Here is a 27,700-nt window from a genome sequence, read left to right on the forward strand (position 1 = left end):
GCACATAGTACTACGCACGTTATCGAAGCTATTCGGCACGCATAGTAGGCTGCACATAGTACTACACATGCGACCTATCATTCTGGTACACGTAGTAGCCTGCACATAGTACTACACACGTGACCATCACTTTCACTTTCACATAATGGCCTACACACATTCCATGCCACACATGTAATCATTTCTGTCACTTCATTCGTATCCCTTTTTATTCCGAATGTTCAATCTAGAAATTTCTCATTTTTTCTCATTTTTTCCTTTTTCACTGATCAAAGTCAATTCCTTATCTTTCTTGACTTATAATAACACATTTAACTTATTTAACACTCACATTATTCAATCCAGTCCAAAAATCACATTTTGGCAAAATTACATTTTTACCCTAAAGTTTCACAAAATTACGATTTTCCCCTGGGCTCGGAAATTAAACTTTATTCCTTTTTCTTATGTTTTATGACATGCTGAACATTTTTCACTTCTATGGAAACATAAAATTCTCACTCTAACACTTACTTATGAACATTAGGTATTTTTACTGAGTATGTCAATTTACTCGTTTTCACTAAAAATCGGCTAGTAAAAGTTATTTAACACAATTTCAAGCTTCATATTCTACCATAAAACATCAAAATAAACATATTTCACCTATGGGTATTTTTCCAAATATGAACCCTAGATTAAATTATTGCTAGAATAAGCTAAACCAAGTTACCGGGACTCCAAAAATGTAAAGAACATTAAAAACGGGGCTTAAAATCACTTACTATGGAGCTTGGAAGCTTGAAAACCCTAAATATGGCTTCCCCCTTGCTGATTTCGTTCACCATGGAGAAGATGGACAAATTTTGGCTATTTTGGCCTTTTTAATTCTTTTAATTACTAAATGACCAAAATGCCCCCAACTTAAAAATTTCCTATTTCACTTATCTCTTGTCCATTTTTGTCCAACAAGTTAACCAATGGTCTAATTACCATTTAAGGACCTCCAATTTAAAATTTCATAACAATTGGACACTTCTAACATGTAGAACTTAACTTTTGCACTTTTTACTATTTAGTCCTTTTGACTAAATTGAGTGCCCAAACGTCAAAATTTTCGAACGAAATTTTTATGAAATCATTTTTTGACATCGTAGACCATAAAAATATAATGAAAATAATTTTTTTGTTGTCAAATTTGTGGTCCCAAAACCACTATTCCGACTAGCCTAAAATTCGAGCTGTTACAGTTGCAGCCACAAAAACCAGTATTAAGTGCAGTCTGTAGCTTTTTTGTACCGGTAAAAGGAATATTGTATTCGTATAAGTCTTTACAAAATATGACCGTTAAGCCCGTTCTATCGGTAGAAGTCTTCTTCTACCGGTAGAACTCTAATGGTTTCATTTGGTATTGGTAGAACCCATCAAAATATCGATAGAAATGTAGGGGAGGCTAAACTTTGACTACTAATTTGACTTGTTTCAGTAAAATTCCTCAATGTAGCGGTAGAACTCCGGTGCTTTCAATTGGTATTGGTAGAACCCAACAAAACATCGATAGAAATGCAGGAGGGGCTGAAATTTGGCTACTATTTTGACTTGTTTCACTAGAAGTCCTCAAGGTATCAATATAACTCTGGTTGGATCGATAGATCAGACCAGGGATCGGTAGATCTCCCAGGCCAAAACTAAAACATCCTGATTTTGGGCCCAGTTAGAACAGTGGTTGCGGGACCACAAATCCGACATCAAAAAATTTATATTATTATTTTGATGTCTACAGTATGATACTAAAGTTGTGTGAAATTTTCATAAAGAAATTTCCTCGTTTGAGTGCTTAATTTGATAAAAATGACTAAATCGCGTAAGGAGCAAAACTTGAGGTCTAATTGAGAAAGGCACTAAATAGCTATAGAATTGAAAAGTATGAGCACTTGCATGGTAATTATACCAACAGAAAAGTGAGGAGACAAAGATAGACATGTAGTAGGTGGATTTGGTGAAGTTATTAAAAGGTTAAATTGGTAAATAAGTTAATAGGTATAATAAGACAAAATAGCAAAAGCTATCATCTTTATTTTTCTTCTTCTTCAACCGTAATAGAGAAAAAAAAATTGGCAGTCATGGAATGGGTTTCATCCAGCCAAGCTTTGGTTTTTGCCCCGTTTTTAATAATTTCTATGTTTTCGAAGTCGTGATAACTCGATTTAGCTATCCCATACCTTTATTTTAAAAACTGTTAAAGTTTGTAAATTTTTCAATTGTTGATAAAGTGTGTATTTTGATAATTGATGATATAAAATACATCCTTGTTGTTAGATAAACAACATTTGTAAAGTGATTTTTGATAAAAATGTCGATTAGGGACTAAATTGAGAAAATTGATAAATTGTGTGATAAAAGTGTGAATATGTGAAAAATGTGGGTTGCTGTAAGTATGATAAATATTTGACTAGGCATGGGTAGCAAACAAATTGAATGAATTTCATTTTACGAGCATAGGGGCAAAAGTGTAAATATGACAAAGTTTAGGGGTAAAAATATAATTTTACCAAAAATATGAAATTGGGCTAATTTGAGTAGCATGATGAATAAATAAATTAAATGTGTTGTTATAGATCAAGGAAGGTGAAATTCAGAATTAGATCAGGGGAAAAGTAAGATAATCGAGTAATTGACTTATTTCATCGTTTCATATCGAGGTAAGTTTGTATGTAAATAATGCATCATTTTTACTTACGTTATCATATTTTACTATGTTTTATGAAATGTGGCTGAATATTGAATGAAATTGACAAGTACCGAAAAGTGAGAAATTTCCCTGTTGAACATTAGGAATAGAATAGGATACAGTGACATGTCAATAGTGACTCAAGTGTGGTACTATGTGAAGGCCACTTTGTGAAGAAAGATAGTTTTGGTCACAAGTGGGGTACTATGTGAAGGCCAGTTTGTGAAGAAGGTAGCTTTGGCTACAAGGGTGGTATTATGTGCAGGCCACCGGGTATCCGTTATTATTCCGATGTGTTCAACGGGAAATGACTAAGTGTAAACGAATAAGACTATGTGATGAATAAGTGCATGTATGTGTGTGTAAAATTATAAGCAATGTACTCGATATATCATCTAACTTTGGTAAGATTGATACGGAGTAAGTGTTACAATGAAAGTTACTATAAAGAAAACATGAAAGAGTGAAATTTAGAAATAAAACAGTTTTGGACAGCAGTGGTTGTGTGAATTTGAAAAATAACCAAAAATGGTGGAAACTTAATTAGAAGTGGAATAAGATATGAAATTAAATATTTTTGAGTCTATTTTCACATAAAAGAAACGATGTCAGTAAAAGAATTTCATATTATGAGATATTTGAATTTTGGTAGGACAGGGTCAGGATGATTTTGGAATCCCCTGTTCTGACTTTGGAAAATCATTAAACAATGTATAAAAATAATTACGAGTTATAATTTATATTTTTGAAATTATTAATGAATCTATTTTTAAGAGAAACAAACGGGAACATCATTCGAATCTCGTACTAGGATATAATTAATTTTTAGTGAAGAAGGGTCGAAACTGTCAAACAGCAGAATAGGGACGAATTTAAAGAATAAACTGTACTTATTGGATAAACCAAAAATATGGAAATTTTATGGTAAGGAGATATGTGAGTCTAGTTTCAGGGAAAATTAGCAAAACTTAATTTGGAGTTCCGTAGCTCAAGATACAAATAATTTAGTGACTATGACTTGCGTAGACAGCTTGATATGAACATAAGTAAATAGTGGAACTATGTGCAATTATTATCGTATTATCTTGAGAACATATTGTGAGAATTGGTAAAAGCATGTTAGTAAATTGCTTATTATTTACATACCAACTTACTAAGCTATATAGTTTACCCCCTTCCTTTTCTTTTCCTATAGTGTCACAGATACTAGCTCGGGTTGGAGATCGTCAGAGATTCTATCACACTATCAAGCTATTGATCGGTATCAATGTTTTCAAGCATTTTATGTATATGGCATGTATAGGGACTCAGTTATTTTGTGTATAAATAGTTTTAAATTGAATGAAATTTCATGGCCCGGTTTTGTATGAATGCATGTGTTTGAGTCCGGTAACGCCTCGTACCCTGTTCTGGCGTCGAGCTCGGGTAAGAGGTGTTACAAAAACTACCTTGCACACTAGAGTGCGTTCAACCGATAGAAGTCCAGGTTGTATCAGTAGAACTCCCAGTTCTACCAGTCGAATTCTGTAACTTTTTCAAGATCTTCTCATCTTGAGTTCTACCGATACTTGTCCACCTAATTATCGGTAGAAGTCCTTCAGACTTCAAAAACTCGTTAAAAGATAAGTTAATTCTAGGATTTTTAACGATTTATTTTATCCAACACATTGAAAATAATTTTAAGGACTTCTAAACATTTTTTGCAAATTTAAGTAGGGGATTTTTAATATTCTTTTTGTTATATCAGAATACTTGAAAAACTAGAGGTAAAAATCTCCCCCTTTTGATATAACAAAAACATTTTGAAACTATTTGCTAACTCCCCCTATCTTAAACATTATTTTCAAAATAAGCTCCCTTTTTTAAAAACAAGTATTTTAGACATCATTTCATTTAAATTTCCAACTTAAGAATTTGGCTTTAAGATTAAGTTCAAAGAAATTGTTTTGATTTAAATTTTGTATTTTTCTCCCCCTTTTTGTAATATCAAAAAGAATGTATACTTGAAAAACTAGGGAAATAATTGCACAATATTTAAACATATGGAAACATAAGAATAAAAATAAAAACAAAAGAAAAATGAAACAACCAAAGGCAATGAAAAGAAAAACATATGCAACCAATGTAAATATCGCAAATATCCAAAGAAAGACAACCAAATAATCCAAAATAGTGATATAATCCAACCAAAAAGTATATAAAAAGCAATCAAGAAGTATATAAAAAGCAACCAAGAAGTGAGGTCATACTCGTCCAATGGCGGGGGAAATTGAAAGGCCAACTCGTTGATGCGCTCGTCTAATTCAATGTAGCGATCGTCGAAATGGTGAGTCAATGCATTAAATTGTGCATCAACTTGCAAATATAGCCCATTGATCGCCTTGAGTAAACGTACGGTGCGTGGAGATGGTGAAGCGAGGAGAGTTGGATAAGCCTCATGCGAAGACCTGGAAGCATCAGATGATTGTGGAGCAACCGGTGGAATCGTCAATGCTTGAGCTACCGAGGATTGCCGATCTAACTTACGGACCCAATTTCCCTCATCATCAAGCTTCCAATTGCAACTATGAGCGATCGAGATATCGATAAAGGAGTTTATGACATGATCAGGGTCTACACTTATGTTTATTCTAAGGGTACAAAAAATATGAGAGAGGGAAGTATCGTAACATAAGGTTTTGTTGCTAGACATCGGTAACCTAACAATCTCGAGACGATTTAGAAAAATAATGGAGGCTAAGTTGAGGGGATGGTTGGTTCTGAAGCAATGCCACATCCAATAATTAGTGTGGTGAAAGCCAGAATTTTTATTGATTGGGGCAACGATCCATGTGAAAATTTGATGGAGGATACGATCATGAATGTCTATGTCGTTGCCTACATAATCAATGGGACTAGTTAAGGAAGTATTGTATGAGTCGGTATGATGTTCATTGCCCTCATTGGTGATAGAAAAGTAAGAAGAGAGGGTTTCGACCGAGATAGTAATCTCTTGGCCCATGATGGAAGAAGTAATGGATTGAACTAGGTGGGTGTTCGAGTCGTGTTTAAGTTTGGCGTTAAAGTAAAACGCCCAAACAAGGTTGTCATAGTAGGGACTCCTAAGTTGGAGACATCCGAGCCAACCCCAATCGCGGAGTTGGTTGAGGTATTTGAACTGAAAGATATTTGCTCAAAAGTTTAGATCAATGGGACGAGATATTTGAACGGCACAGGTTGCAAAATAGGTGTTAAATTTTTCGAGGGCATTGTGTTCCTCGAAACATTTAATTATCGAAGGGTGATCTAAGGGAGCGGAAGAGGACTCACCTCTAGCGCATTTAGGTACGAGATGTACGGGGAGACATGTTATCTAGGGATAGGTAGACTAAGGTTTAAAGGGTCGGTTTAAGAAGTGTACATGCAGAAGAAAATAATTATACGAATAATTGGTATCCCCAGCAACAGCAGATGCAAATCTAAAAAATTAATGCATGTGATGATTTTTTTCAGAAAACCCTAAAAAATAACATAGAATATCCATAAAAATATACCTAAAAAGACTAAACCCTAACTATGTTCTTCTAACACAAGTATAAGTAAAAATAAAAAATAAAAAAAGATTAAAAAAGAGGATTGTAGGGTTTACCTTAAAAATGTGAGAAATGAAGAAAATTTGGGGACTTTTGGTAAAAATCTTGTTGAAAATGAAGTGGGAGGCACGTGGGAGACAAGATTTAAGTAAAAAAAATGAAGAAAAATGGTGGAATATGGGGTTGGAGAGGTGGGGGCCGAAAATGAGGGTTGGGGTTTTGGGAAAAAGATGGCTGTTAAAAAAAATCACTGCTAAGGTATATATATGCCCGGATTTACTTGTCAACGTCTACCAATAGAAGTTGACAAGTTTAGGTAGAAGTTTACTTCTACCGATATCTCATGAATACAAACCCAGAAATACCACTTAGGCACAATTCTACCGATACATCCCTGCGTACTACTGAAACAACTAATCAAAAAATGAAAAATTATAGGGAAAAAGGTAAAAAAACACAAATAGATAAAATCATATATACCATGTTTAAACAAATATGTACAAGAAAATCAAGTAAAAACATGCTTGAAAAAAATCAAAATGTGGAAAATAAATTTACTAACATACTCAAATTTTAATCTATGATTTAAAATACTATCCAACTTGATTATATTACATATTTCAAACATGCGAGAATTAATAGAAACAAGGAATTTACAAGTTTGCACGTATAATCAAGTAATATATCCAAAGCATGCATAAAACAACACAAGTGTCCAAGAATTTCAATAAGATTATACAAGAAGCTTATGAAGCCATGTTCATTAGTCCTAACTCTCCCATAATTATCCAAAATCTCTCATTATCTAAAGGCTTTGTAAAAATATCGTCTAGTTGATGCAAAGTATCTACAAACTCTAGTATTATGTCACCTCTTTGCACATGGTCTCTAATGAAATGGTGACATATTTCTATGTGCTTTGTTCAAGAGTGTTGGATGGGATTTTTGGTTAAGCAAATAGCACTAGTGTTATCATACCTTATAGGAATGTGATCCATATCAATTCCATAGTCAACTAATCGTTGCTTCATCCAAAGAATTTGAGCACAACAACTACCTACGGCAACATATTCTGCTTTGGTTGTGGACAAAGCTACACTATTTTAGTTCTTCGAGAACCACGAAACAAGCATGTTTCCTAAGAATTGACATGTTCTGGAAGTTCTTTTTCTATCTAACTTGTATCCTCCAAAATCCGCATCGGAGTAAGCATGCAAACTAAATGATGAATCTTTGGAACACTAAAGTCTTAGGTTTGGAGTGTCCTTAAGGTACCTAAAGATTCTCTTAATGGCTTATAAATGTGACTCCTTAGGAGATGATTGAAATCAAGAGCATAAACAAATACTAAACATTATATCCGGTATACTTGAGGTAAGATAAAACAATGACCCTATCATAGACCTATAAAGTTTAGTCTTAACACATTTACCTTCTTCATCTTTATTAGGCTTTGTTGAAGTGCTCATTAGTGTTGATTGAGGCTTCAAGTCCTCCATTTTAAACTTCTTGAGAATTTCCTTGATGTATTTGGCTTGATTGATAAAGATGTCATTTTTAGTTTGCTTGATTTGGAGCCCAAAAAAGAAGTTGAGCTCACCCATCATGCTCATCTCAAATTCACCTTGCATAATCTTAGAAAATTCTTGACAAAGAAGTTCATTAGTAGCACCAAAAAAAATATCATCAACATAAATTTGTACTACTAAAATATCTGTCTTTAGTTTTTATGAATACGATGGTGTTTACTTTACCCCTTCTAAAGCCATTTTGAATTAAAAATTTGGAAAGTCTTTCATACCACGCTCTAAGATCTTACTTCAAACCATATAGAGCTTAGGGAAATTTGAAAACATGATTTAGAAAATTTGGATTTTCAAAACCGGGAAGTTATTCAACATAAACTTCTTCGCTTATAAAACTATTTAAAAAAACACTTTTGACGTCCATTTGAAAAAGTTTGACATTGTTTGAACATGCAAAAGCTAATAATATTCTAATGGCTTCTAACCTAGCTACCGATGCATAAGTTTCATCATAGTTTATACCTTCCTCTTGGCTATATCCTTTGACAACCAATCTAGCATTGTTTCTAACAATGTTACCATTTTCATCAAGCTTATTTCTAAAGACCCATTTAGTTCCTATAGTTGAATGATCACTAGGTCTATCAACTAAATTCCATACTTGATTTCTTTCAAATTGATTTAATTTTTCTTGCACAGCCATTATCCAAAATTCATCATTTAAAGCATCATCAATGTTTTTAGGTTCTATGCAAGAAATAAAAGCAACATAATTACAAGTATTTCTAATTGAAGATCTAGTAATTACCCCTTTAGATGGATCACCAATGACGTGTCCATCCTTAACATATGAAAACTCTCTTGGGAGGCTAGATTCTCTTTCAACCTGAGTTGGTTCTTAGAGTTCATCAATTTTAAGTTCTTCAACCAACTCACTTACGCCTTGATCTACATGTGATGCTTGATTTTGCTCAACTTGATATATTTCTACATCATCAAAATCAATAGATTCCTTTCTAGAATGAGAGTTAGATTCATCAAAATTAACATGTATAAATTCTTCTACAACAAGGGTTCTCTTGTTAAATATTCTATAAGCTTTAGAATTTGTGGAATAACCAAGAAAAATACCTTCATCACTTTTGGCATCAAATTTTCCTAAATTTTCTTTTCCATTATTCAAAACAAAACATTTGCAACCAAAAGGATGAAAGTCGCTTATGTTAGGCTTTCTTCCTTTAAAAAGTTCATAAAGAGTTTTCTTCAAAATAGGTTTAACCATAGCTCTATTTATAATATAGAAAGAAGTGTTTATGCCTTCCGCCCAAAAATATCTTGGCAAATTATTTTCACAAAAACATGTTTCTAGCCATTTCTTCTAAGATCTTATTTTTCCTCTCAACGACTCCATTTTGTTGAAGGGATCTAGGTGTCGAAAAAATTGTGACTAATAACATGTTTCTTACAAAACTCAGACTAATAACTTTGGACAAACAACCATTAATCACACACACATTCACTGATCATCCTTTATAGAGTAAGAATACTTACCTTACAATAATATAAAGTAAAGATAATCATAATACATGAAAGTAAAATGGAACTCACCAGAAAATTACAAAGTCTAAATAGCAGGTCCTTTGCCTTTGTCACTCAGACCTTTTGTAGCATCTTCAGCTAAAAATAAGGTTATTTAAATATATCATATTACTACTTCATTGAATCTAAACATGCATACATAAAACGTTAACGTTTAACCTAGAACCAAGATTTCCTTCCTTACATACCAGTCTAACACTTATGCATGTAGAATCAAAAACACGTAAATAGCCTTAAAAATGACATAGGTTTCATCAATAATTACCAGAGAGCTATTGCAAACGTATAAGTTGGTTGACTACAGTGAACCCAACTTCAGACAAGTTTTCTGGACTTTGGTTTTTCCGAAAATGCAAGAAAGATCAAAGAGGAAGATGAACAGAAATAAAATGTAAAGATTTTTCAGTGAAGGCTCTACTATCCTTATATGTCTAAGCATGGAGACAAGGTTTAGTGGAAAAGTCAAATAATTCCACTAACACTTCTGGTTTTCATGATTGAGTGCACTTATAAAAAATTAAGTCTTTTCATCTACAATTGCTTAGTTCCATTCTAATTAAGTCACAATTTAACTAACTAAATTTCCATATTTAATAATAAACAAATCCATTCAATTAGTAAACCAAACGAATTTGCCAAAGCATTTGGGTGGCATACACTTAACGGATGAGTCCACTAAACCTCAGATACTTGCCAACACAAAGAGTCTGCCAAGTGGCATATACAAAGAATTCAATACTTAATCAAAATAAACAATTTATTTACTCATCTCTACACTTAATTCACCAAAATATTCTAAACAATATTTAGATACCAAGGCTTCGCCAAGCGAGCTGTTACAACTCTCCCCCACTTAAAAAATTTCATCCTCGAAATTCATACCTGAAAAATAACTGAAGATATTGCTCTTTCATTTGGTTTTTTCTTTCCCATATAACTTTTTATGTATTATGTTTTCTCCATAAAATTTTCACTAAGAGAATTCTCTTATTTCTTAGCTCTTTTACCTCTCTTGTTAATAGACGAATAGGTTCTTTTTCATAAGACAAGTTCGGTTCAACCTCTAATTCTTCAATCTGTTCAACATGATCTAGATTTGATTTATATTTATTTATATCTTCTCAACATAGATACATGAAACACATTATGAATCTTTGACAACTCAGGAGGTAAAGCCAATCTATAAGCTACATATCCTACTTTCTCTAAAACTTAATAAGGCCCTACAAATCTCGGACTCTATTTTCCTTTTTGACCAAACCTAATGATCTTCTTCCAATGAGAGAATTTTAAAAAATACTTTATCACCTACTTCAAAATAATTTTCTTTTCACTTCATATCTACATATGGTTTCTGACGATCTTGAACAACTTTTAAACTATTATGAATAACAAAGACCTTTTCTTCAGTTTCATGCACCAACTCAAGACCTACTGACTTTCTTTTAATAAGCTCCATCCAAACACGTAAGTGTTTTACATCTTCTTCTATATAAAGCTTCAAAGGGAGACATTTTCAAACTAGCATGAAAACTGTTATTTTAAGCGAACTCAACCAAAGGAACAAATCTTTCCCAGTTCATTCCAAAATCAATTACAATGCTTCTCAACATATCCTCCAAAATTTGAATAACTCTTCCAAACTGGCCATCGGTTTGAGGATGAAATGTAATACTGAATTGCAATTTAGTTCCCAAAGATCTCTGTCACTGATTCTAGAATCTCGAAGTAAACCTTGGATCTCTATCTGAAACTATGGAAGATGGAATCCCATGCAGGCATACTTTCTCAGCAATATAAAGCACAGCTAACTTCTCTAGAAAATAAGCAGAATTCACTGGTAGAAAATGAGCTGACTTAGTAAGCCTATCTACTATTACTCATACATAATTTTTCCTTGAAGGGCTGATGGGTAAACCAGACACAAAGTCCATGGTAATTATATCTCACTTCCATTTTGGTAATTGCAAATGATAAAATTTACCCGAGGGAACTTGATGGCCTGCCTTAACTCTTTGACAAGTCAAACAAGTTAAGACATACTCTACAATTTCTCTCTTCATACCAGGCCACCAATATGAGCTCTTTAGATCTCTATACATTTTAATACTTCCAAGATGGAGTGAAAAAGGTCACTAATGAACTTCTCTTAACAACTATTTCCTCAATCCATCCCAGCTGGTACAAACATTCTTCTCATAAATCTCAACTCACCATTTTTACCCAGACTGAAATTTGTTACTTTGCCAAGTATCATTCATTGCTTAAACAATTCACAGTAAACATTTCATCTGCACTTCTAATATTAGTGAAAGAAAAGTTAGCTTCACAACTAATTTTGCCAATAAGGATCCATTATCAAACATACTTATTTTTGCTCAGAGAGATAATAATGCTGCCACAGTCTTTCTACTCAAAGCATATGCTAGCACATTTGCCTTATCTAGATGATACTCGATGATCATATCATAATCTTTCAGTAGTTTTAACCATCTTCTTGGGCACAAATTCAGATCCTTTTGAGTCATCAAATACTTCAAACTTTTATTATCAGAAAATACATGACATTTCTCTCCATATAAATAATTTCTCCATATCTTCAATGTTAAAACCACTGTTGCTAATTCCAAATCATGAGTTCGATAGTTTTTCTCATGAGGTTTAAGCTGATGAGATGCATAAGATATAACCTTACCCTTTTACATAAGTACACAACCCAACCTATTCAAAGATGCGTCAGTAAAAACTGTGTACATAACACCAGACTTTGGTTGTGTTAATACTGGAGCTTCAGTCAAAACTGTTTTCAATTTCTCAAAACTCTGCTGACATTCATCATTCCACACAAACTTTTCTTTTTTCTTCAATAATCGAGTAACTGGTGATGCTAATACTGAAAATATTTTCACAAATCTTCTGTAATACCCTACTAATCCTAAAAAACTACGGACTTCGAATATATTTTTAGACAGATTTCACTCAAGTATTGTTTTTACCTTGGCAAGATCTACTTTAATACCATTAGCAGAAATAACATGTCTCAGAAAATGTACTTCTTTCAGCCAAAATTCACATTTACTAAAATTAGCATACAACTGATTATCATGCAGAGTTCTAAGCACAATTCACAAATGTTCTTTATGATCATCATCATTCTTAGAATAAACCAATATATCATCAATAAAGATCACTACAAGTTGATCTAAGTATGGCTGGAATACTTTTTTCATTAAATACATGAATATTGCAGACGCATTAGTCAAACCAAAGGGCATTACTAAAAATTCATAGTGACCATACCTTGATCGAAAATTTGTCTTAGGCACATCATCACCCTTAATTTTACCTGATAGTATCCAGATCTCAAATCAATTTTGGAGTAAATTGTAGCCCCACATAACTGGTCAAGCAAATCTTCAATCCTAGGAAGAAGATACTTATTTTTTATTGTTATCTTATTCAATTTATGATAATCTATACACATGTGCATTGTTCCATCTTTCTTTTTCACAAACAGAATTGGTGAACCCCAGGGTGATACACTTGGTCTTATAAAACCCTTATCTAACAGATCTTTCAACTTCTCCTTTAGTTCTTTAAGTTCTAACAAGGCCATTCTGTAAGGAGTATAGGAAATAGGTACTATTCCAGATTCTAATTCAATAAAAAATTCTACTTCTCTCTCAAGTGTCACTCTAGGAAGCTCCTCTGAAAATTCTCTTACCACAAGAACTTGATTAATTTCCTTTCTTGACTCAAATGAATCCATGATATAAGTCAAATAATCATTTGCGCCCATAACAATCATCTTTCTAACAGATACAATAGAGATTATTATGTTCGTCAAACCAGTTTGTATACCAGGCATCAATACCTCCTTACCCTTAGTAGTTATCAGACGTACACCTCTACTACAACAGTCAACTATAGCATTATGTCTTATCAACCAATTCAACCCCAAAATAGCATCATATTCATTAAAACTCAGTAATAACAAACTTGCCAAAATGTATACTCACCAAATACCAATGGACAATTCTTTATCAACTTATTCACCATAGTACTTTAACCCTAAGGATTAGTTACTAACACATTGGTTTTATAATACACTACTTCGAGACTTAGACCCTCTACAACCTTACTGCAAATATATGAATGCGTAGACCATGGAATAATCAAAGCATAAATACTGATTATGAGAAAGGAAAATTTACCCGTTATCACCTCAGACAAATCAGCATCCTCTTTTACTTTCATCACATAAGCTCGAGCTAACACTCCATAATTTGGCTTACTAACATCTTTCCTCGATGCTCCCTGCATTGAACTAGACTTTGCTGCCATTCCTGATCTAGTCTCTTGTTGAAAATTTTGAGGTCCTCGGATAGACTATTTTGTGCTCGCTTCAATTTTAGATGGAAAATCATTAAGTAAGTGATCTTTGGATCCATATCTATAACATGCCCCTAAACACTTTCTGCATTCTCCACCATGATTTTTACCACAATAATCGCATACATTGCTCATCATTCCAGAACCACCGAGCTTGCCATCAAAGCAGTTGATCTACTGAATCCTTCACGATTGAAACTTGTAAACTGCAAATCCCTTCTTGAAGCTGGGTAGATCTGACCTCTAGGCCCTTTAAAACTTGCTAAAGGTGAAGGGTTTAACCTTTCCCACTTCATCCTTTCCCTTTCAAGATTCCTACTTCTATCTCTGATGATCGTTTCCATCTTATGGGCCTTAGCTGTCATTGCTCAAGAGTTTTACATTCAGAAGCTCCCACTAATGCACGAATTTTATCCCTTAATCCCTACTCAAATTTATCACACGTTTCCTTCTCTATCTGAAATATGTTCCTTGCATAATGACTAAGTCTAAGGAATTCTTGCTCATATTCCATAACAGACATTCTACCTCATCTCAAATACAGAGATTCCTTCCTTATTTGTTCAACATATATCTGGTTTACATATCTTTCCCTAAACTTTTCCAGAAAGAAATCTCAGCCAATCATTTCTTCAAGAGTTACGCTAACCAAGGTTTCACACCTTAGATAAGTTTCCCCTTCTAACAATGATATAGCACACAAAAGACTATCTTCAGGAGTACATTTCAATTCTTTTATCACTCTACATAAATGAGATAACCACTGTTCAACCACAATGGGATCATCACCTTTATCACCAAGAAACTAAGGATAAAATTATAATTAAGTTTTGACTCTTCATTTATTAATTACAATACTATTTAATAATTGTGTCATTCCACTAAAGTACCATGCTTGAACTCTCCCTTATTATATATCATTAGGAAATCAACTTAATAAATGTTTGTCCAATGACCTTGTCATAAGAGTGTTACCCTAATAGAATATCCTTAACCTTTTTGGGTTAAATCTATTCATCCAATATAACTATATTTTATGTCACGTTATGTAATACATCATCTTTCATGAAAAAATTCAATTACTATCAAATAGTTATTAAGTCATTTTTTCCTAGACAAATCACACGTAGTCGTATAACTTTTTCATTTATCATGTAATGTCAATGAAAGGACATCATTTACCCTTTATTGGACTATGAAGTCCACTATTGTAAATGAAGCTATGTTATGAAAAAGTTGTATACCCAACGTACTAGCTTTCTGCTTTTTAGTTATTTGAACTCGGGCTTTTAATACATCAAAATATATGACTCATGCACACATAATCAATCACTTAGTCAGGATTGAGGTAAGCCACACTATGAACGTCACAAGTGAATTAATCCATAACTAGATCTAGAATTAATTCAACTTGGGTCCTATCCGATGTATTGTCAAATTAGACAATCACATCTATACCTCTATTATATTGTAGGAGTAAACCACTTCGATATCCAAGACAATGTATCTCCCCTTTTGGACTTGATAAATGGCTAATAGTCTTTTAATCAATATGCTCAATTTTGATTATCAGACTATGAATCTTTTAGATTACTTACCAATACAAGTTGTCTTTTCGTATTATGATTTATCCACGTAATGCAACTTAGCATTAGTTAAACACTAGGCAATCAATGAGTCAATATTTGCTTACATTTTTCTTTACGTGTAAAAAATGTTGAGTACAAATACAAACAATATTAATATGAATAATGGAATTTTATTTAAACCAATTTGTTCGAAAAATACTAGTATAAATGACGAAAAAACTACACTTAGGGTACTAAATCCTAACACTAAAATGCAATAAATTGTTTAAAGAAAGAATTTGAGATGAAATATCTTGGAAAAACAAAGTTTTGTACAGGAAAGATCAATAGATGTATGAACTTAAATATTTTTTGCAAAGATTTTAAAGAAATTCTATATGGATAAAGCACATTAAATACTCAAATAGTTGTAAGATCACTAGATCTAAGTAAAGACTCCTTTCATCCTTATGAAAATACCGAAGAGCTACTTGGTCTTAAAGTATCATATCTTGGTGCTAAAAGGGCATAAATGTATCTTGCAAACAACACACAATTTGATACAACATTTGTTGTAAGTTTGTATGTTTATCTTTTCTCTAATACACAAGCATTAGAATGGAATTAAGGATATATTTAAATATCTCATAGGACAATTGGTATAGGCTTGTTTTATTCAAATGATTCAAAGTCTCAATAAGTTGGCTTTATAGATGTTGGATGTTTATCATATTAGCATAGAGATTGATATCAAATGGGATATTTATTTACATGTGACGGTATAATCATATCATGACATTCAATAAAACAAATATTAGTTATTGTCTCTTCAAATCATGTAAAATTAATTGCAATGCATACGGCAGACCAAGAATGTGTTTGGCCATGACTTTTGATTTAATATATCTAGAAGATATGTAATTTACCTCTACAAAAAAAGGATGTCAACTATATTATTTGAAGATAATGCAACATATATAGCTTAATGAAGGAGGATACATCAAACGAGACAAAACGACACATATTTCACCAAAATTATCATTCACTCAAAATATTAAAAGAAAGGTGATATAGAAGTTGATAAATTCACTATAATAATATTTGACAGATTTATTCTTCAAGGCATTACCAACTGCAACATTTGAAAAGTTAATTTATAAAATTAGAATGTGTCAACTCAAAATTGTTAAGTGGCGCCAACTTTCATGTCATCAACTTATCATATTATCCATCACATCAACACAAAGTTAATAGCATTAGGGCTTTCACGGAAGTGTATAATTTGAGGACTTAATTGATTACTTGTTTTTTCTATGATGGGCTCACTTGTAGGCTCAATTGATTATTAAATTACTTATAACGGTTTTTCATTATATTAAGCATTGAAATTTTAAACTAAAGTATAGTTCCAAACAAATATTTTTCAATCTAACTATCAACTTTAGCGGCAATTGCCGGCTTAGGTAAGAAGTACTTAAAATACTATACATGGTTAGAAACAAACCATGTCAAATTCAAGGCATTTGACACCAAAACGGATGACTTGATTGATAAAATGAGTTGACTGAAATGAGATATTAATTTGAAGATTTAATTGAAAAGCTTTGAAGTTGAAGATCAATTTAAAAGTTAACATATGATTTAGAGACTTTTATTGAAAATAACCCAAATATAATTATAAATTGGATTGCACTCACCATTTATATTTAAAAAGAATTGTATATCCCTCCATTCAAATCATCATATTTATTACACAACAAAGATTTAAATAGAAAAAGCATATGATATAATCATATATTTCTTTGATATATATATTTAGAGGTTGTTATGAGGAGCCAATAAGGAGCTCCAACACGTGAAAGAAAGAGTGGCAGTAGCAAATTATGGTGACCCCCAGCTAACCTACTCATCTAAATACTAACGGAATCTATATTCAAAGAAAAGAGTACCAATGGCATATTGCTTGCCATTTGTATAACATAGAGAAAAAGAAATTTATTAGGCCATTAATTCCAATCCATGGCTTCCTCTGCTCGAACCGTTGAGGAAATCTTCAAAGATTACACTGCTCGAAGAACCGCCATCCTTCGTGCTTTAACTTTGGGTAATCCTTTCCTGTTTTTCCCTCTCTCTTTGTATCTCTTTAACGTTACCCTTCTTTTCTTCTCTCAGATGTAGATCACTTTTATGGACTCTGTGGTCCAGGTATTTCCAGATCTCATCAACTTGTTTTGTCTTTGCATGTCCATTTTTCTCAATTTCCTCTTTAATTCACGTTACTCATATATAGAAAGAATTTCTGGATACATCAAATTGTAATAATAATAGCAATGAAGTTACTGGAGATTCAAGTTGTTTGATTTACAAAAGCTTTTTTGTTTGGGTTATAGATAGAGAGAATTTATGCCTTTATGGGCATCCGAATGAAAGCTGGGAAGTTAGTCTGCCAGCAGAAGAAGTTCCAGCAGAGCTTCCTGAGCCCGCCCTTGGTATCAATTTCGCTAGAGATGGAATGAACCGTAAAGATTGGTTGTCCTTGGTTGCTGTCCATAGTGATTCCTGGTTGATTTCCCTCGCTTTCTACCTTGCTGCTCGTCTTAACCGTAATGAAAGGTACTACTAACTTCGTTTCTGAGTTTTATTTTGTTCTCAATTTTGGTAGAAATCTATCAAGGAGGGATTCTTTCCCTTTTTCCCACTTCAAATCCGGTGTTTGTGTAATGATGGTTCCCAGGTTTCAGGGTTTAAGCTCTAATAACCATTATGCAATACAAGTTTAATAGCTATTCATAAGTATGATAGGTCCTACACATATGAATGATGATTAGTGTATTGAAAAAGTAATGGAGAGGGTCTCAACCCAGTTTTTAGATTATGCAAGACTGGAAAGCAATTGCACAAGTAGTTTCTTGTTACTTGATATATACATGCATAAGTCTCGTGCCTAATGTTTCATAAGCTTCCTGTTTATAGAATATACAAATTATATTTGTTCATTATGATTTCGCTTTACAGGAAACGTCTATTTAGTATGATGAACGATCTGCCTACAGTCTTTGAGGTTGTAACTGAAAGGAAACCTGTTAAAGATAAACCAAGTATAGAGAGTGGGAGCAAATCTCAGGGCAGCACTAAGGTTAATCACTGAAAAAACTTTCTTTCGGGCCTGATTAGTGCAAATTTTGGATTAATTGAGGCATGGATAGCATGATAGCAAGCCTAATATTCCCTACAAGAAAGAAAGATTTTCTTGTGATGCAGGGTGCTTGATCATTTAGTATTTTCTGTTTCCAACTGTGTTCTTCATTTTCTAGAGATCGAGTGATGGACAAGTGAAAAGCAATCCTAAGATTGCTGATGCGGATTACGAGGATAATGAAGATGAACACGGAGAAACACTATGCGGTAGCTGCGGTGGAAATTTCAATGCGGATGAGTTTTGGATTGGGTGTGATGTTTGTGAGAGGTGGTTCCATGGAAAATGTGTTAAAATAACACCAGCTAAAGCTGAGAGCATTAAGCAGTATAAATGCCCATCTTGCAGCATGAGGAGCGGCAGGCACTGATAGTCGGAAATGGTAAGAACAGGACATGATCCATCTCAATGGCTGACAAAGTAGTATAGCAAATACTCGTGTTAGGTAACTAATGTTTGAAGTTTATATCATCAAAATGTAAGTTTATGATAGATGATTTGAAGTCAATGGAAGTTCTACTTCCTTACTGATACCTTTATTTGCATTCAACTCATTAGAATTTGTTAATTTGTAGCAATTTGTCCGTACGCTGGCACATTGAGGTGGTCTTTTAGACCTAAGAGATCGATTGAATTTAAAACGTTCTGAAGTTCTACTCTTAAATAATTACGACAATTTAGGACATCCTTTGATCCTATCAATATGTTCTTAGAGCTTATCGTCAACTCGACCTATTATCGGTCCAACCTCTTTATAACCTCCCACAGACAAGTACCACAAGGCAAATGCTCTTTATAATCTCCCTCAAATAAGTACCACAAAGCAAATGGTCGAGAGCTATAATAGAACGCCATCCTAGTTGCCCCGATGGCTTTAGCTAAAGAACGCTTGAGATGGACTGGAGTAAAGAGCTTCATTATTGGTGGGAGGAAACAGTTAATAGGCTCAGTCATGAATGATGCTATTTTATTGAGGTTCAAAGGAAATTTGATGATAAACATCGAAGCTCAGGTAAGAATCCTTTAGAAACTTAGCCACCCCTGCCCCCAACAAAAGCTACCGAATCAGTCTACCATATCATCACTGCCTTCGTCTGTGTGTAGTCCTGAGTCAAATGGAATGGATTTCTGAACCCACTCGGAGGCTGACAAAAAATGAAATAACAACCCAAGCTCTGAAAAAGCCTGGAGTTGAAGATAATTGGCATCATTTAATCCAAATGCCTCCAATGGGGAAAAAAAAAACATACTTCTTAAAGCGGAAGAAAATAGCAGCTTTCCCTGGAGTATGCTAAAGCACTACTTGATTCAATTCAATCCCGTGTTCATGTTGTCAAATGTCAACCAGAAACAATATACCGAAAAGTTGGTAGTGCCTTCCTAACTTAATTATGGCCACAAACACAAATTAACATTAGCAGAGTGAAGGAGACGAACAAGATTGTAATCCACTAGCATCAAACCCCGTTTAATGCAGAGTCCTCTCTCCCTCCCCTCCCCTCCCCTCCCCATACAATCACAAGTGATACGAGAAAGCAAAGTCTAAGATATACATGGGAACGAACTTGATCTACTTACGTTTTCTTGCATGGTTGAATTAAACCAACAGCTAGTACGATTCTACTCATTCCCCAAATTCAGAGAACCATCCTTCATCAGCTTTATGCTTAGACTGTTGAATCTCCCTCTCGAGTAATGTCGAGATGCCTTTCTCCAATCCGTACCAGTTTTCATCATGGCTGCAAATTCATCATAGCTGATGCGCCCATCCTACATTTACAAAATCATAATATTGTCAGTTAAACTAGAACATGGTCATATGAATTTATTGGTGAAGAAATTTTGGATCACCTTGTCAGTGTCCACTTCTTGGAAGATGTCATTTGCAACATTTGTACAATCATCTGCTCCATCCTCCATCAATGCATCCCGAAGCTCATCGGGCTCAATAAAACCATTGCCATCTTTATCAAAGTAAGAAAAGGCCTTCCGAAGATGCTCATCATTGGCCATTCTTTGCAGATGGAGAGAAACAGCAAGAAATTCCCCATAGTCCAATGTTCCCTTCCCATTAGCATCAACCTGTTGTCAATATGAACCTTTTAGAATTAAAAATGGAAAGTAACATGACCTAAGCTACGATGCCACTATTTTTGTTAATGTGGATGTTCAAATGCAGCCAAAGGTAGCTATCAGATTCAAATTTGATGAAAGTTTAGGAATGAGATAAAAGGAGGGGGAAGTAGCGCTAGCAATTGACTCTAGTATTAAAATATCAGAAAAGTACAACCACAGAAACAACTAAAAGTAAAATCTTTGATCAATACCATACAAATCCTTCACGAAAACAATCTTAGGCTTTGCTTAATAGGAAAGATGAAAAACTAGAGGGGGAGAAAAATAGAAAGAAAATATATTATTATTCTTTCCATTAGTGTGTGCTTGGTAAGAAAAATGGAAAAATGAAAAGAAAATTAATTTTCTTTATATCCAATGCTAGTTAGAGTTGAAAAAGAACAGGAAAGAAAATCACATTTAGAAAATGCATAATCTTGTAAAATGCACACTAAACTTCCACCTTTCTTAATTAGAAATAATTGGTTTAATACATTATGAAGGAAAATGGTCATCTATCCTATTTTCTTTCGTCTCATTTTTCCTTCCTACCAAGCAAACTTAAAATTTATTTTCTTTCCATTTTTCCACTCTTCATCCATCCTTCCACTTTTTCACTCAACCAAGCACATCCAAGTTTGCAAAGTAAAAGCTGAATGCCCTACGGTCCAAAAGATTAGTCTATTCTTACAAAAACTAAACCAGGTTCTTGCTTATCTGCTTGGAAAATCTAGTCACACTAGGAAATCTTAGCCTCCCAATGACATGGTTTTTGTCAGTGCAAATTTGAAATTGCAGGAGGTGAGGACACTGGCGGCCAAAGGCCATCCACTCCAACTTGTTACTTGACCATACATCGAACTACTTTAAGAACATACTCCAGTGGGGGGAAAAGAAGAGAAAGGTAGCAGACAATAACGTTAATACTAACAAATAAAGTTACTGTAAGAGACAACAGGAGATACCAAATAGGTGGCCTTCAATCTACTCAAATAAGTTCCAATAATAACATGCCTAGGTCAACTAATACTTATGAAGTATTGACTACACTCTGAAAAGGTATATTGAATGAGAAACAGAAAGAAATTTGACTGCTATTTTGCTAGGAATTAGTACAAACCAATAAAAATAAAACATCATAATACTTGTTAATTTATAGCAGAGTGTAAACCAAAACACACTCACAGCTTCAATGAGCATCTGCACTTCAGGCTCTGCAAGCTGTGAACCATAATTTTTAAATCCGGCTTTCAGCTCTTCGACCGAAACAATGCCATCATTGTCAGTGTCCATTTTATTGAACATAACTTTGATATCTTCAACTTCTTCAACGGATAAGAACTCAGCAATAACCTAAATCAAATTACCTTTTAAGATTCCTGTAGCTATGAAAGAAAAATAATAAATGATCTAGCAAAATTCTTAGTAATGAACCAACCCGTAGGGCTTTTCTTTTGAATCTGTTCATCATTGAAAATTGTTTAAGCCTTGACTTAACAACATCACCAAGAGGCACATTGGGGGCTTTTTTAGCGTTTTGGAGCCAAGGATGCTCTGTGAAAAGAGGAAACAGATTTAGGCAAACTATCAGTAATTATTAACATTTGATGTAGAGCAAATCAGGAACATAGATCTTGGTATTTTAAAGTAACCATGGAAAGCTCATATTAGTAAGGCTTTAAGTGTTATATTTGACGTGAAGAAAAGGAACATTAATCATGAAAGGATGCGCCTAAATGCCTATGCATCTCCATCCACCTCCCTTCCCTGAAACATGCACAAGAGGAGTAGCACAGAGGAAATGTCAGTACCAAGCACTTGCTTTGCAGTAAGCCGGAGCTTTGGGTCTGGTTCCAACATTTGTCGGACTAGATTCTTAGCACTCTCTGAAATATTTGGCCATGGATCCCGTTTGAAATCTATTAACCCACGAAGAATTGCCTGTGCAACACCTTGTTCAGACTCTGCATAAAAAACAGGTAGGAATAACAATTCAACTCACTCTGAAACATCATACATCACACATCCACCATATATGCATGCATCCGCATGGGGACAAGGGAACTCAACAAAAAGACACTTACCAGCCCAAAAAGGAGGAACCCCGCACAACAAAATATAGAGAATGACTCCTGCACTCCATATATCAATTTCTGGCCCATAATTCCGTTTGAGAACCTCAGGAGCCATATAATATGGACTTCCAACTATCTCAGAGAATCGTTCCCCTGAAATTTACACATTGTAGGCTTTAGAACACAGTACTAAAGAATAAAATCTACAACCAGCAAGAATAAAAAGAAAAGTGGTCAAACACTAAGTAGACAGACTTCATACTATTTAGCATAATACTTGCTCTTCCATACCTCTATCAGTATCCCCACACCACATCCTGCCAAACCATGCAGACTTTTTTTTCTTTTTTTTGCAAACAAAAACGGAGAAATTATTGACAAGATAGAAGAATCCTTAATTTGATGGTTATATTTGAAAATTATAAGCAAAACTTTTTTGAACAAGAAACCATCAACTTGCTGTGCCTGCTACTCCAGTTTACAAGCAACGGAAGTATATAAAGAATTTATAAAAATCAGACTCATCCACATCTTTGGCAATAGGATAAAATCTTCACAAAACCAAAGCAGACAAAAGGTTTTATAGCACACTAAAGCATCCCAGACATCAGACCATTCATATGACAGAAGGGAAATCTACTAAATTTGAGACGCTTCAGCAAGAGAGGTTAACCAGTTATACCCCATGACTACCCACCATATGAAATGGGAAATTTTGTATCAACCAAACAAAGGTACAGTTCAGAGTTTCTCTTAGTGTGAACACAAAGATATATTTATAGAAAGTGCCAGGTACAAAAATGACTAACAATAACCATTATGCATCTATATGAAGGAAAAAGATTGGAACTTAGAATCAGATCACTGCAATGTGCAGCCGTTTCCAAATCTAAAACTTATAGTGAGCACAAATGTCTAGTCTCATGCAACGAAGGAGAGGAAAATATATATTTTAATGATAAGAAAAGATATGATCAAAGAATCAAGAGTTTCTTGATTGTGATGGATAATGAATACCAACATAAGTAACTAACAGATAAAAACAAAACTAAAACAACTGTAAGAGAAAAAAGAGAAGTGGGCTCAACACTTCCACAATGAGAGGAAAAAATCAAAAGTGATTCTGATGCAGAATCAATGGTAAATGAGAAAACTACTTTAACAAAGGCCAAACCATGCACTATCTCATTCTTAGGTTCGTTAATTTCAGGTAAAATAAGTGGCTAGGAACATTGATCCGAAGGAAAAGCACACAAAAGCTACCTTTAAAGCATGAGCAAATAAAATTGTTAAAGTGCGTATTTCGTCACTACAAACACCATAAACAGATAAAAGCACGCAGACTACAGCCATCAGCATGTCCAATTTGAGAAACTTATATCATTCTTTATGTACTTCATGTTTGGAGTCAAATATGTTGTGACAAAATCAAAACTCGGGAGGGCAGATTACTATATCTGCTAACTGATTAAATAAATTCAAGTTGCTCCGTAATAATTCTGGCTAATATGGTGCATTCTTAAAAAGGCACTCACTTGTTTATGCATTTAAATTTCAAACAACTTACCAGGCTTGAAAAATATCGATAACCCAAAATCTATAGCTTTTAAAGGCGAATTCTCTTTCTTATTAGCGAACAAAAAATTCTCAGGCTTCAAATCTCTATGAATCACTCCATGCTTATGGCAAAGCTGAACCACTTCCACAATCGTCCTTGTAACTGCCGCGGCGGCTCTCTCCGTGTAATGTCCTCTGGCGACGATCCTATCAAAAAGCTCACCACCTTCGCAAAGCTCCATCACCAAATGAACCGCATTGTCGTCCTCGCAAGCTTCTTTCAAGCTCACGATACTAGAATTCTTCGGCAAATGCTTCATAATGGCAACTTCTCGCCTCACATCTTCGATGTCCACGGCAATCCGGAGTTTCCTCTTCGAGATCGACTTACACGCGAGCAACTCGCGCGTGCCTCGATCGATGCAAAGATAAGTAACGCCGAACTCTCCCCGGCCGAGCTCACGATCCACGAGGTACTTCTCCTCGATGTTCTCCTTGGGAACTCCATTGAGCACGGTGATCGGTGGCTTCTGCTTGGAAACGGAATCTTTACGGCCATGATCGTGACCGGAGAAGTTCGATTTAACGTCTTCCCTAGCTACCGCCGCTGGAGATCTACAACAATTCCCCATTCTGCCAAAAACGCAGCCTTTATCCTTCGTCCGGATCTCGTGGAACCAAAATCCAAAAGAAAACCCTAACTAAAAATGCTTAGCTAGGGCTTCACATTATAGTTAAAAAAAAAACAAACTAAACAAACAAGCCCTATCTTCCTAGCTTCTGCTCCTATAGAGGGAATCGAAGTAAAAGAGAGTGATTCAAAAAGAAAGAGATTTTGGAATTAGAGAACAGTACGGCAGCGGAGCAGCAGACACTTTAGTAAGAGTTTTCGTCTTTTGATATTTTTATTTTAGTTCTCATTTTTATAATCTTAAAAAAATAATCAAATTAATATCATCCAGTTAGGTTGAGGGAAGAGAAGTTTGTTACTCTTTTAAGATTGAATTTACGATTAATAAAAAAGCATTTCAAGAATTTTGATATTATTTAGAATTTAAATCTAATTAAAATTTTAATATAATTATTAAATATCGAAAAATTTTAGTAAAAAGAGAAAAAGAAAATTTTTAATCTTTTGTTTAAGTGTGGATGTTGTTTGGTTCTCTGAATTTGTCGGCTCATTGTAGAAAGACGGAAGGGAACGGGACGGTGTAATGTGAAAAGAGGGGAAGGGTGGGGCTGTGGGATTATTCATTATAGTGAGAAAAAAAAATACTCTTTTTAATTGCTGTGGGTTGGTTGAGTGTTTGCGTGAGATGGGGGACTTGTGGGCATTTCAACAAACAACTAGAAAACAGGCAGAATGATATGACTCGAATTTTGAAATTAATTCAACAACTCATTTTATTATCCATCCCTTTTGCTTTTATAAGGATTTCTTTTCAAATGGTTGAAAAAATAGTAGATTTTCTTTTTTAGAATTTTATTTTTATCCTTAACCTTTTCAAAGGTATGTTAATATTTTATTGACATTAACATCATTACAATTTTGGTTGAATGACGTGATAGGGTGGACTAGAAGAGTAGAAGGTGGGAGGAGGAGGAGGAGCCGCTAGATATGGGTGAGACAGAGATGATGGGCTCGATCAAGATGGAGGTGAATGATTACATGATTATCGAATGTCCAGTTAGGGTGAGAATAGAGGGTTTTATCTTGTTTAAAGAAAAATTAATTGGGCAACCTTCGCTCAATGGTGATTAAAATTTTGGCTTTGAGGAAGAAGATAATATTGCACTAATGACTGAAGATGTCATTATCAGTAGATTGATGGATTTTATTGTTAATATGCTTCAAAAATGGTCCATGATATTGTTGAAAAAAGTATGGGTTAACATAATTGTTGTCTACCTATTGGTTACAATATCAATTTCAAGGTTTTGCACAATTGTATTTACTCTTTGAGGAAAGCATTGCAACAAATGAAGTTGATAAATATCAAGAACAATTATTATCTAGTCAAGTTTCGTTCAAAGGACAACTATAATAGAGTGCTTGTTAAAGGGTCATGGATCGTATATAGGCGGTACCTTATGGTGGAGCCATGGTTGTAGAGTTTTTTAGTGTCCCAACCATTACTATTACAAGTTGTAGCACGGATAAGGTTGTCAAGATTAACAACTAACTTATACAAGCAAAGTTTCTTAAAAGCCATTGGCGAGATGATTGGTTTGGCCATCAAGATCACTTACAAGATAGATATTGGAGAACAAACGAGATTTGCACAAATGGCAATTGATATTAATTTGAGTAAGCCTCTGATTTAGAAAATTTTGATTGATGGTATAATCCAAATTTCAAAATATGAGTCTCTCCAAACAATCTGTCTCCTGTGTGGGATATAGAGTCATGTTAAAGATTAATGGCCAAAAGCTTACAAATCTACTATGGAGGATGAGCTGAAAAAGAAGGTGCAAAGGTCACAAAGGAACCCATGAACAATATGGAGAATGAACAATATGTAGATTAAGAGGAATTTAGGGAGCAATCAAATAATGGCCAAGCTAATCCAATTATTGAGCTTGAAAAAGAAGTGAACAAGGGGTTTACTCAAGGGAATGACAAGCCTAGTAAAGTTGGCTAAAAGAAATGGAAGGGGAAAGCTTATTGGTTTTAACCAATAAAACAATTAAAGCAAAAATTCATTTGAAAGCTGGATTGAAAGTGGGCCAATAAACTGTGACACAGGCTGGGTAAGGATTTCCAATTGATAAAGCCCGTCATTTTGTCATGGCAACTTGATAAGGTAACAGATAGTATCGATTCAAATTGTAATCTGAAAACCAGAGAAAGCAAAATATTGATCACAGGATGAAGATAAAGGCTAATTAAAATAAAAAAAGATAAAGGTAAGAGAGACGTGAATAGAAAAGAGGTGAAATATTGTTCCTCCTTGAAACAAGATGTTTCACAAAATATGATCAGGTAGGATAGTTAAAGAATTTTCACGAAATATTTCAAAAGAGTTGAAATTTCTTCTCAAAAGAATAAAACAAGAGTTCTCGCAATAAAAGAAACTCTAGGGTGTTTTCATAAACAAAATAATTTCAAGATAAATACAAATCAAAGAGGTTGGCCATATTTATAGAAACCCAAGCCATAGAGCTCAAGCTGCCTCAAACTCTTATAGATAACGGTAAAATTTATCCACAAGAGTTTAAATTAGATCCTAACTTTCTAACCATCAGAATTTAAACATAAACAAAGACTAATAACTCATACTAAGTCAAAATTCGTCCATTTTAAAATAATGTACTGAATTTTGTGATTATTTATCACTTAAATAATTCTAAAAATTAGAGTAAAACAATATTAAGTGGGCATGTCAACAA

At 34.1% G+C, this 27,700-nt stretch overlaps 2 protein-coding genes across 2 annotated transcripts; one reads left to right on the plus strand and one right to left on the minus strand.

Annotated features, from left to right (window-relative positions):
- The first annotated feature begins 17,212 nt into the window (after positions 1–17,212).
- On the plus strand, positions 17,213–19,096 carry LOC107903455 (PHD finger protein ALFIN-LIKE 1). The gene is made up of 5 exons (XM_016829503.2): positions 17,213–17,471; positions 17,540–17,572; positions 17,758–17,980; positions 18,383–18,503; positions 18,682–19,096. The coding sequence occupies exons 1-5, from the start codon at positions 17,387–17,389 to the stop codon at positions 18,931–18,933; spliced, it is 714 nt and encodes a 237-aa protein (XP_016684992.1). The 5' UTR covers positions 17,213–17,386; the 3' UTR covers positions 18,934–19,096.
- Positions 19,097–19,850: 754 nt separating this feature from the next.
- On the minus strand, positions 19,851–25,561 carry LOC107899539 (calcium-dependent protein kinase 13). The gene is made up of 7 exons (XM_016825286.2): positions 24,321–25,561; positions 22,763–22,906; positions 22,490–22,642; positions 22,117–22,232; positions 21,864–22,031; positions 20,415–20,645; positions 19,851–20,333 (listed from the first exon to the last, which is right to left on the minus strand). Exons 1-7 carry the CDS (start codon positions 24,940–24,942, stop codon positions 20,184–20,186), a joined length of 1,584 nt encoding a protein of 527 aa, XP_016680775.1. The 5' UTR covers positions 24,943–25,561; the 3' UTR covers positions 19,851–20,183.
- Between the last annotated feature and the right edge of the window lie 2,139 nt (positions 25,562–27,700).

The sequence above is a fragment of the Gossypium hirsutum genome, chromosome D04 (assembly GCF_007990345.1).
Source record: "Gossypium hirsutum isolate 1008001.06 chromosome D04, Gossypium_hirsutum_v2.1, whole genome shotgun sequence".
NCBI classification, from domain to species: domain Eukaryota; kingdom Viridiplantae; phylum Streptophyta; class Magnoliopsida; order Malvales; family Malvaceae; genus Gossypium; species Gossypium hirsutum.

What these genes read in the sequence shown, in the direction of transcription:
- LOC107903455 (XM_016829503.2), top strand. Translation starts at nt 17,387, where the DNA reads ATGGCTTCCTCTGCTCGAACCGTTGAGGAAATCTTCAAAGATTACACT. An exon ending in CCTTCGTGCTTTAACTTTGG is followed by an intron (nt 17,472 to 17,539) that starts GTAATCCTTTCC and finishes TTCTTCTCTCAG; the next exon opens with ATGTAGATCACTTTTATGGA. An exon ending in TTATGGACTCTGTGGTCCAG is followed by an intron (nt 17,573 to 17,757) that starts GTATTTCCAGAT and finishes TTTGGGTTATAG; the next exon opens with ATAGAGAGAATTTATGCCTT.
- LOC107899539 (XM_016825286.2), bottom strand. Translation starts at nt 24,942, where the DNA reads ATGGGGAATTGTTGTAGATCTCCAGCGGCGGTAGCTAGGGAAGACGTT. An exon ending in TACTGCAAAGCAAGTGCTTG is followed by an intron (nt 22,233 to 22,489) that starts GTACTGACATTT and finishes CTCTTTTCACAG; the next exon opens with AGCATCCTTGGCTCCAAAAC. An exon ending in TGCAGATGCTCATTGAAGCT is followed by an intron (nt 20,646 to 21,863) that starts GTGAGTGTGTTT and finishes TATTGACAACAG; the next exon opens with GTTGATGCTAATGGGAAGGG.